This window comes from Monodon monoceros, unplaced genomic scaffold, assembly GCF_005190385.1.
Source record: "Monodon monoceros isolate NGI ecotype Baffin Bay Population unplaced genomic scaffold, NGI_Narwhal_1 Super_Scaffold_9, whole genome shotgun sequence".
In the NCBI taxonomy this organism is placed as follows: Eukaryota; Metazoa; Chordata; class Mammalia; order Artiodactyla; family Monodontidae; genus Monodon; species Monodon monoceros.
Window position 1 is genome coordinate 48357027 of NW_021703786.1, and position 15391 is coordinate 48372417.

Genomic DNA, 15391 nt, shown 5'->3' on the forward strand with positions numbered 1-15391 from the left:
CCCACATGCCACGGAGCGGCTGGGCCCGTGAGCCATGGCCGCTGAGCCTGCGCGTCTGGAGCCTGTGCTCCACAATGGGAGAGGCCGCACCAGTGAGAGGCCCGCGTACCGCAAAAAAAAAAAAAAAAAAAAAAAAAAAAGAATACTACGAGATGAGAGATAAGGTCCCAATATGCTGGTATGGAAAGATCACCAAAATATAAAGAAAGAAGCTGGATACAGAAGAGCATATGGTATCCGTTTGTGGGGGGCTTTTACTTTTTACATTAAACTTTTTCTGAATCGTTTGCATTTTTAGCCATGTGCATATACAACTTTTAATTAAAAAAAAACACTTTGGAAAAATGTATTTCACATACAAGTTCAGTTAATGACAATAGCAGCAGCAGGAGACAAACATGTTATGATGGCACCCTTCCAAAACCTTTTTCCTGATATCAGGGATCATCTTGTCTGCAAGTAAAACTACCGAGAGCTTCAGTTTACTTGCAAAGCGCAGCAAACGTCTTCTCCATTTGAGAGATGAGAACTCTGGGAATATGTGTTCAAGGTCCCACAGCTCTTTTATAAGTTAACACAGCAAAATAACTCTTTTTACTTCATCATGCCAACTTCAATGTGTTGGTTTTTATTCAGTTATTTATAAAAACTGACTGTTGACGGCGCTGCCTGGGAAATTCTGTGCAGTGATGCTGATGTGTAACAGCAGCCCAGAATACCGAATACTGGATAGAGTTACTTTTCTATTTCAAGAAATTGTATTAAAGCCCATTTAATGCCTACAGAATGATTCTTATATATAAGAATGATCATTTCTAGTAATATTCAAACATGTCTACTTCACTGACAGCATTTATGGCCACTTCATATTTCTGTCATATTAATATGCCTTATGGAGCTGCCTCCCTAGATGAGTGGCTAGTCTCATTTTTTGCTAGGGAAAAAGGTATTTGGTGGCTCTGATGCACAAAGCATCCAGCCATAGTGCGCCCAGTCTGTATGAGTCAGAGGTAGGCTTTCAGCTTCCGGTCTCAGAAGCCTCACCTCGTGTGAGATTCTGTCACAAAATATTGGTACAATAAAATTACAATTGCAGAAATTATGAAAATACACCGAAACTAAACTATTGCTTAATAAATTAGAACAGGGATACAGTCTCAAAATCTCCTTTCTTCCCGTTCCTAAGGTTGGGCTGGTGGAACTTCATTCCAACTTCCTTCTAACTCTGAGACCTTCACCCTTGCTCTGCCCTTTACTTGCTTTGAGCATGTAAAGCAGTAACTTCTTTCCAACCTCCACAAAGACCCACTAGAGGCAGCCTGCACCTCCCCCTCCCTACACCTAGGCAGGGTGGGAACATTCCCACAGATGCTGAACACAAGTCCTCCGGAGGAAGAGCACAAGGGTGGCCAACCACAAGATATGTTTCCATTCTTCTCAAATGTTATCATTTGCTCCTGAGCCACCTCTTCTCTCTTCCAGGCCAGGTACTGGTCATTATTAGGCACTCAAAACATGCTTGCCTAACAAGAAGTATTAGGCCCTCAGTATAAAGGAAATTAGGCCAGTAATGAACAAAAGTAGGCTGAATCAGAGGAAATGAGGGCAGCCATTCTTCTGCCGCAGGCCATCAACATTCAGGGTCACGCAGTCTACCCACATTCTGTCATCAGGAGGAAAGGAAAAAGCCGCTGACAAAAACCTGTGGCTCTAGAGATTTCTGTGAGCTGTCTGCAAGGCTCATCTAAGTCATAATGCTAAATATACACTGTAAGAATGAATATGCCAAATATGAAAAACAACCTCCACCCTCTGGAGTGGGATAGTCTAGTGTTTGCAGGGTAATCCGCCTATCAGTTTTCCTTACAACCGAGGACATTATCATGCAATAATACCAGTGTCAGGCCAGAATGCCAGCCCCACACAACACACACCTTCTCCGCAGGCTGGGCTGTTGCTGCGATCACTGACAGTCGATCCTTCAAATGAGTATCTGCTTCCACAGAAGAATTGACTCTCTATTAAAACAGACAAGCAGGCTCATGAATGATGAACATTTACAACCCATATTAGTACAAATGGATTTTGCTCCCAGAATAACTTCTGTGTGGAACTGTTCATCAGCTTTAGCTGTATCAGGCTTTTTGCGGGAATTCAAAGCACTCTGTCTTCATGAAAATAAATGCCATGTGCTGATCCTGGCTTTCTGCCCCTTGTCTTCCTTCAACTTTGTAAACACTGTCAGAGTAGCTGTGTGTTTTTGTGCAATTACTCAACTTCTCTGTTCCACAGTTTCCTCACTGATAACATAAGGAGGTTGGACGGTTTGGCCACTAAGAACCCTCCCAGTTCTATAGTCCTGAGATTTCCATGGATTTTAAAAATGATTTAACATTTCTTAGACCAAGGGATACAGAAGTTCAGTGGTCTGTTCAGGGTCCCAGAATGTCCTTCATTCTATTTAAGATTCTAGTGCTCTTCTGTGGCCTCATCTATTCACACAAACAAGATTATTTCCATTTACAGGGTGGATCTAGAGGGTCTGGCCGTAGCCTTCAGCTCACCGCTCATAGGAGGATGGCACAACCTACTGGTGAGGCTCTGTGCAATTTCATCTTGAAGAAAGTACCGGTTTGTGCACAGAAAGCTGTCCTAACATCTCCCTCCTTGGGAAAAATAGAGCAAATCATTGCAAATCACTGAGGTGAAAGAGCAGTGATGGGATTAGAGCGGAAGCAGTGAACGGAACACTAACACCACCAATAGCTCTATTTGATTAAGAACATAAATTGCAATAGAAACTCATTCCCCAAACTAAAATCTCACCTTTCTCAAAAGTGGTACTTTCTCTTCCCCCATCTTGTTCCCTTCCTCACAATGGAAGACACATCAACAGTGTGGGTGCCCCAAAGGGGCCCCAGCAGCGCTGCACGCACGCTATGAAGCACGGAGCAGCACCGCAGCTTCCAGCTGCCAGACACTCAGCCCTGCAAAGGCTCAGTGTGACCTCTGGAGCAACTCTTTTTATTTGAAACTTCCAAAAGGCAAGCACACGGGATGAACTAGATTACCTGGGCCTTGACCAGGAGAGGCTTCAAACGCTCCAGAACTGCCTTCTCTACCTTATCCGCTAATTGGGTGGCAGAAACACTATTTAGAAATAAAACTGAAAATTAAAATCAAAAGCAAGAAAATATCCTCTTGTGCATATTTATTTACCACCCCAGGCAAAGGGAAACCGAATGATTATAAAAACTGTGGGGCCTCTCTAATTGTCACGGCCATATGAAATCCCTGGGGATCTGGTTAACTGCAGATTCTGATTCACTTGGTCTGAGGGAGGCCTGAGAGTCTGCATTTCCAACAAGCTTTCAGGTGATGCAATAATGCTGGTCGTGAACCTAACTTTGAGGACAAGGGCTGAGATAACATCTGAAGAAGTATATTAGGCTCTGAATCCATTTTGAAAGAATAATGGCTGCCTTGAAACAACTAAAGAGGGCAGAAGACTCAACAAATGAAACCAATTTTGTTCCCTTCCAAGCCCGACAGTAACAGAATTAGACATAAACTCACAAAGACAAGGGGGGAAAATGGTGCTGGAAGCAGAAGGACAAAAGTGGTAAGTAACTTACTGGCCTGAGAAAGCTGAATTCTAGGGTCATAATGGGGAAACCTGAGAACTTACACAATTTGTACTGCTGACTTAAAGAGGCCTAAGACTGGTAGCACCAGGTATGCCTAGGCCTGGGGCTGAGCTGGGAGGAGGTGGCTTAACTATAAAAGACAAGAGTCAAATGATGTTTGAGAAGTTAGATCCCAAGGTCCCTTTCCCTCCTTCGCACAACTGGACCACTGCCTCTCTCCAGCTCTGAGGGAAGTCTGGTTACTCATTCTCTGGAGGGGCCTCTTGACTAGGGGATGCCAATTACATTGAGACAGGAGATGCCCTACTGAAAAGAGGGAGTTCATGTACGTGAGCTGAATGCCGACTGGTAAGACTCACCACCCTCCTGCCCAGCTCAGCTCCTAGGACACTGGCATCAGGTCCTCACCCTCCAGGCAGAAGATCAAAAGACTCATCTCTGGATAGTTTGACCTACCCCAAAGGAAAGACCTAAAGACCCACATGAGGGTCCTTAGCCAACAGTCCACCCAGATGACCCTAGAGTAAAGCTCAAGGTCAATAATCCTTCCATCAGACGGTGCTAGAATAGCCAGATATCCATAAGGAAAACAATGAACTTGGGTCAGCATCTCATCTCATGCACAGAAATTAATAAAAAATGGATTGCAGACATAAAAATAAAACCTAAAACTATAAAGCATTTAGAAGAAAACACAGACTATCTTTGAGATGTCAGCATTGGCAATGATTACTTGTTTCACAAAAGAGACTGTAAAATGAAAAAATTGATAAGCTGATCTTAATCAAAATTTAAAACTTCTAGTCTTCAAAAGACCCCATTAAGAAAATATATAGGCAAGCCACAGTATCGTGAGAAAATATTTGCTGCACATATTCTGAAAAGGGCCTCAAATCCAGAAAATATATTTTAAAACTCTTAAAAATCAATAATTAAAAAAATGATAAAAAACGGGCAAAAGACTTGAATAGACACATGACAATAAGCACTAAAACAGATGCTCATCATCGTTAGACTTCAAGAAAATACAAATTAAAATCCCAACAAGATACCACCACACTCTCACCAGAATGGCTAAAATTAAAAAACAATAAAACAAAAAACCCCAGACATTACCAAATGTCAGCTAGGATGTGGAAAAACTAGAAAGTAACTCCCATATTAACTAAAAATGGAAAATACCCCAAAGGTTAATTCACAGGAGGATGGATAAACAGACTGTGGGACAGTCATGCAATAGAATACTTCTTGGCAATAAAACAGAAAACTATGCAAGGCAGCCCGCTGTCCCCCTGACCAGGCTTCTTCCAGAAGTCCACTGCACTTGGTTCACTTCCAGATGCCCCAAATGGGGTAAGCCCTACATTTGCAAGGACTCATTCATGACCTTGCCCATTAACTTCCCAGGATGGGCACCTAAAAACTCCTAGGGAAGTGCAGGATGGACTCTGTGCAGCCTACTTTCCCTGGAAATCTTCATCTACTACCAGCAGCATGGCCTTTTCCTTGTTTAGCTAGGTTTGGGCTTGCTTCTCAGCTGTCAGGATGAACAATATATGGCTAGCGATACACACTTATATAACAGATTTATGAATAAGGGTAATGAAAAGATTAACACAGGAATCAGGACAGTGGTGAACTCTGGGGAGAAAGAAGGGGATGCAACTGAAGAGGGCCTCACAGAGGGTTTGAGAGCAGGGGTGCTGACCTATCTCTTGGTTTGGGGTGGTGGTTCACAGTGCTCACCCTCTAAAGCAAGAGCCACAGCCCTTCCAGCCTGGGAGTGAATGTTCTATCATGACCAGTGACAGCATGCACAGCTGTGTCAACGAGAATTCTGTTCGTGTGACTTCAGGGTGAATCATTATCAGAGCTAGGACAATGAGCCAACTGCAGCAGTATCAACTGAACCTTCTCATGAACTTCCTCGTGCCCGTAGTTAGGTGGTAACACTCTTGGGGGCAAATGGGAAAAGCAAACTAATTCAAAAACCTTAGGCTGCACTCAAGCTAACGTGTGAAGCAAAAGTATCCACACAGCCACTCACAAGAGCAGATTGCATAGCAACCTCCTACCCTACCAAGCCAGGAGAAAAGCACCTCTGAGTGCAGTACAAACAAATAGATATAATACTGATCTTTCAGATTAAACTCCTCCGAAACTATAGATATCATATCATTCAAACTCCACACAAAGGAAATAATTCCTAGCAAAAATACTGTGTAAAATACACGTAGGCACGCAGACATTCATTCCTTCATTCATTTAGTGAGCTTAGGCCCACATGGTCCAGCTTGCTGGTGAAGCTACCTAGACCAATTAGAATAGGCAAGCATTCACTGTCCTTCCTCAGAAGCAAACACATACCTCAGTTGTTTTCCCCCTATTAATTAATTAATCAATCTATCTATTTATTTATTTATGGCTGTGTTGGGTCTTTGTTGCTGCGCGTGGGCTTTCTCTAGTTGCGGCGAGCAGGGGCTACTCTTCATTGCGGTGGATGGGCTTCTCATTGTGGTGGCTTCTCTTGTTGCAGAGCACGGGCTCTAGGCGCACAGGCTTCAGTAGTTGTGGCTCGCGGGCTCTAGAGCACAGGCTCAGTAGTTGTGGCGCACAGGCTTAGTTGCTCCGCGGCATGTGGGATCTTCCCAGACCAGGGCTCGAACCCGTGTCCCCTGCATTGGCAGGAGGATTCTTAACCACTGCGCCACCAGAAAAGTCCCATACCTCAGTTTTTGAAGTCTATCCATTTCTTCAGTTTTGAGTTCATTCAATTCCTTTGTTCTTCTGGAAGTTTCAGCATCAAACCAATTGAGCCTAGAGGATGGTATCAGAGTCACCCTAACTCTCCTCAAACCAGCCAGGACTCCCTGGGGCTCCAGTCTGGGCTCCACTGTTGGCTTCTTAGGTGACTTCGAAGTACTTTAAGCAGGCAGATGGTCAATAAACATGAGAGGTGTGACTACACCACTAAACAATCTCAACTAGTTGTGAAAACGACTAGATGATGTAGAACAGCCCTGCTGCTTTGGTTTTTCTCTACCTCAGAAACATACAGTTACCTCTGTTTTTGCATTTTGTCCATTTCTTCGGCTTTTAATTCTTCTAATTCCTTTAATCTTTTGGAGGTTTCAGCATCAAGCCAAGTGAGTCTAGCAGACAGTACAAAAGACTCAGACCAATTCTGCCTTGACCTGCAGGTATCATTACCACATAAAGAGACCAGGAGTCAGGATCCCCCAGAGCACCAATCCTGGCTCCATTAAAGACTCAGGAGGTAACGCAGCCTCTGGGCCAGTAAAGCTCTCTGTGTGGCGTTTCATGTAAAAAGACATTCACCCGCAAGAGCACTCCTGGTGAGTGTGCAGAGCCACAAGAAAAATACCCACGAATATTCTCGAGAAAACTAGCCATTGCTGCAATTAGGACTTCTTGCTCAGCTGTAAAACAAAGCTGTTCCTGTATCTTCCAGCTCAAAGAAATGGGCTCCCAGGAGAGCCCTAAAGGCAGAGCAAAGTCAAATAAAAACAGAAAGGAAAAGCTAACTCGGAACAACCTTATTGTATGTGTTAGGGCTTGATGCTTTCAGTTTAGGGTACGTGAATAGTATCAAATTATCTAATGGTCCACTTTCACTTTGGCTTCCCTATAATTGCAAGAACAATTCCAGCCAAATGAATGCAGAGCAACCTGTTTTCACTGCTCTCTTGTCATGGAATGGCCTCACCTCATCACCCCCTATTTAAAGCCTATTCTTTAAGTCCTAATTGATTTTCCATCTCCCTCCACAAAGCATAGATCTCTGCAGAGGTGTCCTGTCCCCCTTCTGAACTCTCTCAGCTCTTAACTCTTCAGTTCTCAGGGGACATATGATGTTCTATCTTAATTATAGTCAGTGATATGTCCTCTCTACTAAGCAGCAGCTGGGATTCTGTCCTTTTTGCCCCCCTTTTAAAAGTCTCCAGAAAGCTCACAACTGTACCATATACAAAACAAGCAATTGGTAGACAACTGACACATACGTAATTTTTGAATGAATTAGACAAAGAATAAAAAAGGGGTTCACTGTCTGAGCTGCATACTTTGACAGAAAAGTTTAGTGATTTCCATTTTAAATAGCCAACTTTATACATGGGAAAGAGAAGAGGTTGCTTTAGAATCCTCGTGAAAGGGGGCCTTTACTTTTCAAAGACTTGACGAACGCCAGCACAAACCTCACTGCTTCGTGCTCAACAGCACCTCTCAACTGACTTTCCTCTTGAGTATCTTCTTTCTGGAGAGACTGTTCTTTTGTGGCATCTTTGGGGCTAGATTTCACCTTTAGCCAGGCAGCGCTGCAAAAAAATGGAAAACTATGCCTTTGTAATCATTCACTCCACATCCAATGACTCATAAAAGGTGCCAGCTCAGAGAAGACAAGAGCGTTAAATTAATGGTGATCTACAGGATGGGGCTCTGAATTGGAAACTGAATGTAAAGCAGAGTGAGATCCTCCAGGGTTCAGGCTCAGTGTCAAAGGAGAGAAGTCCTCCTTTGCTTCATAGAAGCAATCACTATTTTAAATGAAAAAACAACTGTCCATTACAGAATAATGGGTGAACCTCAACAGAACCCTGTTTTAACATATAGATTTGGGTCACTGATTACATTCCATGTTACATAGCAACTTTGTGCCTTTGTAAGGCCTAATACAGCACTTTGAGCCTGTAAGCCTTATGCCCTCCCCTCCCCCACCGACCATACATACACTCTAGAAGACAGTCCACTGTATATTTGGTTTGCAATATAAACTCCAACCAACTGCTGTTTTTACGAGCTTACAACTGAATTCACATCTCTATACTAACACATATATAAAAATACAGATTTTTTTTTTTTTTTTTTTTTTTTGCCACGTTGGGTGGCATGCGAGCTCCTAGTTCCCCAACCAGGGATCAAACCCATGCCCCCTGCAGTGGAAGCACGGAGTCCTAACCACTGGACTGCCAGGGAATTCCCCAAAAACACAGAATTTAGAGCAGAGAAATAAAAGCAAAAAAGCACATACACTGTGAAATCAGAAGACCTGATTTTAGTCCCAGCTCTGCTATATAAGCAAGACATTAGATTCGTTGGACACTGTTTCTTCAGCTTTAAAGTGAGAGTCGAGGAATAAGCATAACCATCCATTCACAGTCATTCAGAGTCTTCGGGGACTCCATCCCACCAGGCTTCTCACCGTGTCTCCTGCCCGCCTCTTAAAAGCTGAACCCTTCAAGTCACCTATCTTCTCACTTGTTCTCCTCCCCCCATTACTACTTTTGGCTGCCTTCCTTTTACTGTCCTACCTCCTGGCCCTTTCCATTGTGCTTTTGAGAACCACTGTCCCACGGTATACATGCTCCCCTTCACTTTTAATTTGTTTTTCTATATATATATATTCTATAAATTTATTTATTTATTTTTGGCTGCATTGGGTCTTCGTTGCTGCGCACGGGCTTGCTCTAGTTGTGGCAAGTGGGGGCTACTCTTCATTGCAGTGCGCAGGCTTCTTGTTGAGGTGGCTTCTCTTGTTGCGGAGCACGGGCTCTAGGCGTGCGGGCTTCAGTAGTTGTGGCGCGTGGGCTCAGTAGTTGTGGCTCGCGGGCTCTAGAGTGCAGGCTTCAGTAGTTGTGGCGCATAGGCTTAGTTGTTCCGCGGCATGTGGGATCTTCCCGGACCAGGGCTCGAACCCGTGTCCCCTGCATTGGCAGGCGGATTCTTAACCACTGCGCCACCAGGGAAGTCCTCCCCTTCACTTTTAACCAATTCCCCAAAGACTACTTCCACCTAACTGGACTCTGCAGCCCCTGAAGGACAGTGCCTTCTCCCCAGCTCCGTGGAGTGGCGGGTCCTCATTCTCCATGTGCTATGAGTGAGGGTGACAAGGCAGTAATGTCAGCATTATCCTAACTGTCCCCTGCGGTCAGGACAGCGTCTATGAGATTTGCATGGTTTTATAATCCATATTGTCTTGACTTGGAATAGGAATTATTTTTAAATATTCATTCATTCAGCAAAGATTTACTAGATGTCTACTAAGATTTACTACATCAGGCACTGTACATTCAGATACAAGGAAGGCACAGTTCCTGGCCTCAAGTAACTAGGATCCACTGGGTGAAGAGACAAGTGAAGGGCAGCCCATGATCCTCCATACGGTGAACATGTCCACAGGGTATTGGGGTGACCCGTGGGAGTTACTCTACCCATAGCCAGGTAGGAAAGAGGAACCGATAGGCTTCTAGCAAAAAATGTCTCATGTATATATTACTCATCCAAATAAGCTTTTCCCCTTAATGGGAACTAAGGATGCTGCTTTATTTGCTCCAAGGAGTAGGTCACCTTTGATCTGTGGAGGAAAATAAAGTCAAACACCCAAATGGTTCCGTGAATTTTTACATACCATTTAGGAGATGCCAGTGGGGATGTGGGGTTTGGGGGTATCCAAGGAGCCTTATGGTCCTTCACAGGCTGCTGGTTCATTTTTAACCTGGAAGAGACTGTTGTCCGTTGCAACCTGCTTTTGCTGTAAGATTGGGGTGGTCTACTTTTTTCAGCTTTGTGGAGTCCCTGCAAGAGATAACTATGAATTATAAAGCCAAACGGATATCAAAGAAACTGGCTGTAACCTCTGGCTTACTGAAGCTTCAAATGGCCCTATGATGTTCATGCACCCATTCAGCAAAAACCTAAGTGGAAAGCACTGTAGCAGAAATTCGGGGAGGGTACAAATTACACTGAAACAACTTTGGTTGTGGGGAGAGGGGTGGAGGCATAAAACTGGAATCCCTGGCTTGGCCGTCTTTATATTTATATTTATATAAATATATATTTATATTTTTTAATAATTTTTCCTAACTAAACAAAAGAGGTAAATTGTAAAACATTCTTGGTTAAAATGCATCTCTGAGTCTTAGGCTTCCCATCTGTAAAATGGGAGCTAATGTGTTCACGAATTTCTAGAAGATTAAAAGGGCTAATGGAGGAGGAGCACGACGGTGAAGGCAGAAAGGCACACGCCATCTAAACAGAATGGCTACTGTAAAACACTGTAGAGGATGAGGCTGCCTCGGAGGAGAGCACCAGGCTGAATTTACACAGGCTGAATCCTGATTTCCCAACGACCCCCCTTAAGAGTTTGTCTGAAAAGGAATAAAGACGATCTTAATCCATGATCTATCAGTAACAGGTGATAATTGCCAATATCCTTTTTCTGGGGTCACCTGACAATATGCAGGTTTGCTACATAAGCCTCTGGACAACCCATCAGATGGGAGTAACTACATTAAGGGTATTTAGACTAGGAGGTGGTCTTGTGGCCAGTTCTCCACTGGAAGGGCCTTAAGTTAACTTTTAGATAGAAGCTTAAAATATAATGTACTTTCAAGCCAGCTGGCTCCCAAAGCCATATTAGAAAGTACTCACCCTAAGATGCCTTTCAATATCAAATATTTATCGATATTTATCTTTAGCAGGAAATCTTAATCCCCTCAAATTTCACACTTCCAAATCAGAAGCAGAAAAAACCTACCCAGTGAAGATCTTGGTATCAAAACAGTTAGGCTCTTACTAAACCAGGACAAGAAAGAATGCCCTGCCCTTAGTAACAGTATTAAAACTTGTTGTTTTTTGTTAAAAGATAAAAATGACCTGGAGCTAAGCTTAGTTTAGATAGTTGGACTCAAGGGCTCTGGCATTCAAAGGCCTGAGAACTCAAATCCTAGCTCCACCTCTTACCAGCCTGTGTGACCTTAGACAATGTCAGATTAATACAAATGGGCCAGAAGAAAGGAGTGATTTCATACTTGCTGTAGTCTTGCCGGTGCCAGAGTATCTTTCTTGCTAAAGGGTGGCACATTCTCAGTCACAAGCTTCTTTTTCCCTGCTCTTGTTTTTGCCAGGGCTAATGCCTCTTCTTTGAAGTTCGCATTTTGGTCTACAACAGATGGAGCTTCTTCCGGAAGGATATCCGCATCTAATACATCAAGCTCGTTTTCCAACCTCTGGGTCATTGGAAGCTCCTTATCAGGTTGATACTTATCTACGTGGAGATTTCAGAAGGACAAATTGAGGGAAATGCTGTTCAAATCAAGTGAGAGTGATTATCTAGAGACAGATAAGCTCACAATAATACCCTGTTAAAAACTGAGGTGTTTTGCTGTCCAAGTTGCTCCTAATCCTATGGCTCCTACTGCAGTTCTACAAGCAGAAACCTAAGTGCCATGGCTGACTCCCACATTTACTTACCCACCCGGTCTCTCAGATCCCAATTCTTAAGTATGTCTTATCCTTCCTTCCCTTCTGCCACCACCCAAGGTCAGGCTTGCAATAATATCCTGTGACTGTAACAATGGCATCTTCTAACTGACGCCTTCTTTATCTTCAACCACACCTTCTCCGGGCTACCATAATTATTTTTTTCAATGTAAATATTTAAATATCACTTCTCAAAACCTTCAATGGCTCCTAATCTGATAGAGAATAAAGTCTGAACTCCATACATGACATACAACCTGCAGTGGAAAAGAAAGTAAAACTGTCTTTATTTGAAGATGAGATATTTCCTACATAGAAAAAAAATCCAAGAGAATCTACAGATAAGCAATTACAACTAAGAACAGAGTTCAGCAAGGTTTCTGGATAAAAGAAGAAAAATATACAAAAGTCAATATCATTCCCACACATCAAAATAACTAATTAGAGAAAACATAAGAGAAAAAATACCCCATTAACATTAGCAACTAAACCGTAAGGCACTAAGGAAGAAATCTAATGAAAGATGTACAAGACTTTTACAGAAAATATTCAAAGGTATTTTAAAGGACATGAAAGAAAATTTGGATTAACTGTATTCGTGAATGAAAAAATACTGTAAAGCTGTCAATTCTCCCCAAAGTGATCTACAATTTCAAATGCAAGTTCAATTAAAATCCCAACAGATTTTTCTGGGGATCTAAACAGGTTAATGATAAAATTTCTTATGAAGTGTAAAATCCCAAGATAGCCCAAATAATTCTGAAGAACAAAAAAGTGGGGAATAGGGCAGGGGTGGGAGTCTTATTTTCCCAGAGATAAAGTGTTCGTGATAAAGCTGTAATAATTAAGGCAGTGTGGGAGTGATACAGGAAGAGGCAGAAACCAATGAAGCAGGATGGATATGACAAAGGCAATATGACAAATCAGTGAATATGAACTGGATTGTTCAATAAATAGTGCTGAAATTATTAGTATCCACAGGTAACAAAATAAAAATTTAACTGTTCAGCATGAGGATCCTTGCCTCAAACTGAACGCTTATATTATAAATGGAATAAAGACCTAAATGTGAAAGGAAAACTTTAAAGATTTTAGAAGAAAATATAGGAGAATATGATTATGACATCAGGGCAGAAAAGGCTTTCTTAAAGTCAAATAATGTTAACATATTTAAACTTAATTACATGAAACTACAACTTCCTTTTGACAAAAAGACACCATAAAGTCACAGACAAGCCAGAGTCTGGAAGTACATCTCTGTAATGCATATAACTAATATAAGCTTAATATACATAATATGTAAAGAACGCCTATGAATCTGTAAAAAAAACAAACAATCCAACAGAGAAACAGGCAAAGGATAGAAAACGGCAATTTAGAGAGAAAATCTGAACCGTCAATAAAAGCATGAAAAGATGATCATCACTAATCAGAAAAACTGAAATTAAGACAATGAGGTACCATTTCACCCATCGGATTGGGGGGAATTTTTAGTGTGACAATACCACGTATAAACAAGAATGTAGAAAAACAAGTACTCTCACAAGCTACTAGTGCAGGAGTAAACTGGCACAGCTACTTGAAGACTCACCCACACTGTCACTCAGCAGTTTCACTCCTGGGCACAGACTCAGCCTAGAGGAACCCTCACGCTTACACAGGAAGACATGAACACAGATATTCACTTCATCGTGTTTGTAACAGCAAAAAAGTGGAAACGACCCAAATGTCCATCAATAAGAACTGAGAATAAACTATGGTATATTCATACAAGGGAAACCTATCCAGTGGTTGAATTAATAAATTAGAATTCATGTATAAATATGAACAAGTCTTACAAACGTTAAGTGGAGGGGAAAGCAAACTGCAAATGTTGCATTTGTAAGATATCACTGACATGAAACGCATAGCATATGAAACAATACTTTATAGTGTTTATGGATAGAGACATAAGCAGTACAAGTATAAAAACAGGGCAGGTCCATATTATAATAACAAGAGTAACCTCTGGTGAGGGAGGGAGGGAGGGGTATAGAATGGGGAGAGAAATATAAAAGGCACTTCAGCTGTAGCTGTCATATTTTATTTCCAAAAAAAATTCTGAAGCAAATAAAACAAAAATGTTAAAGTTTGTTAAATCTGGCTAGTAGATATACAGGTATTTATTATTTTCATTCTTTTTCTATATGTTTTAAATATTTCATAATAAAAGGAAAACTACATTTAGACTACCTTAATGCAGCCAAAGGCCAGATTCTCCTTGCACCACTTTTTTAATCTGGTACTTTTCAAGGTCATGGAAGTTACGCTGCAAGGGTACATAAATTGGAAGGAAAGAATGCTTAGACTAAATCCTCAGTCTAAAACTTATTAATCCCCAAGTTTACATATAGCAAGGCAACTCTGACCTCTAGGTCCTGATGCCTTTTCAGTTCTGATTTGCATAAATCAACTGCAAATGTAGTACAAGTTCCAGGGGCAGCTGAGTTTGAGGACATTGCTGGTGATGGGAAGGGAACCAGCATCCTTACATCTGACAAGTTATACTAATGCAATCAACCACTGCAAGAACATTTCAGAAGCTGCTAAAGAAACGCGCCAGCCAACAATTATATAAATCACAAGATCAAATCAGGCTCACACATATATCCCAACTGAAAAGACGGGGTTTTCCACCCAAGTGGCTCCCTATGACTTTTGGCGGGGGGGCGTTGGGAAGAAGGGACCTTAGGAACTCAGAATGGAGGTATTAGGTAGAGTGAGCTCTAAAACAGAAACAGAAACTGCAACCTTCTGAAATTCAGATTATAAAGACCAAAAAAATACCAATAAAATAAATAAGAGGGCTACCATATCCTTCCCCATGAGCAACTGTATTAAATTTGCAAAGTAGCTAACCATAATACCTCAATTTGTAATGATGATAACGACAGTGATTTTATGATCAGCCCTGACATCTGCACATTTTTTCAGTATCTAACATAATTCACATTCATATTTGAGGCTCACCATGACACACAGAGCAGGTGGGGCAATGATTACTACGGTTTTTCAGATGAGGAAGTAACAGTTAAGTGCTTTACTCAAGGTCACAAGGTCAGCAAGCAGCAGAGTCACATCTTCTGACTCTCTCAGTCCAGGGCAAGGCCCATTCATTCTGCCCTGTCAGGAACTACGGAGCTGTTCCACATAAACACATTTTCCAGATAACTGAAGCTCACTTAATTCTTGATGAATTATCTAATTTGCTACTTACAACAACTAAGTCAGTTACATCGGATAAGGACCACAGGGGTACCTGAGAGATCTTGCAGGTTCGGTTCCAGACCACCAAAATAGAGCAAATATCACAATAAAGCGAGCCACACAAATGTTTTGGTTTCCCAGTGCATATAAAAGTTATGTTTACACTATGTAGTATGTTGTCGATGAAGTGTGCAATAGCCTTATGTCTTTAAAAAATGTAT

The 15391-nt window shown here is 41.9% G+C and overlaps 1 protein-coding gene across 9 annotated transcripts in view; it reads right to left on the reverse strand.

The window, feature by feature from the left end:
- KIAA0753 (KIAA0753 ortholog) overlaps positions 1-15391 on the reverse strand; it is a 60657-nt gene that overhangs the window by 19727 nt on the left and 25539 nt on the right. For 7 of the 9 annotated variants that reach the window (XM_029211722.1, XM_029211720.1, XM_029211721.1 and 4 more), the window contains 5 exons: positions 11474-11709; positions 10072-10238; positions 7862-7981; positions 3072-3150; positions 1935-2018 (listed from right to left, as the gene is read on the reverse strand). In XM_029211722.1, coding sequence (XP_029067555.1) covers positions 1935-2018; positions 3072-3150; positions 7862-7981; positions 10072-10238; positions 11474-11709 — 686 coding nt within the window. Of the gene's footprint in view, positions 1-1934; positions 2019-3071; positions 3151-7829; positions 7982-10071; positions 10239-11473; positions 11710-15391 lie in introns of those variants that run through there. The other 2 variants (XR_003791932.1, XM_029211724.1) reach the window with 2 other exon arrangements.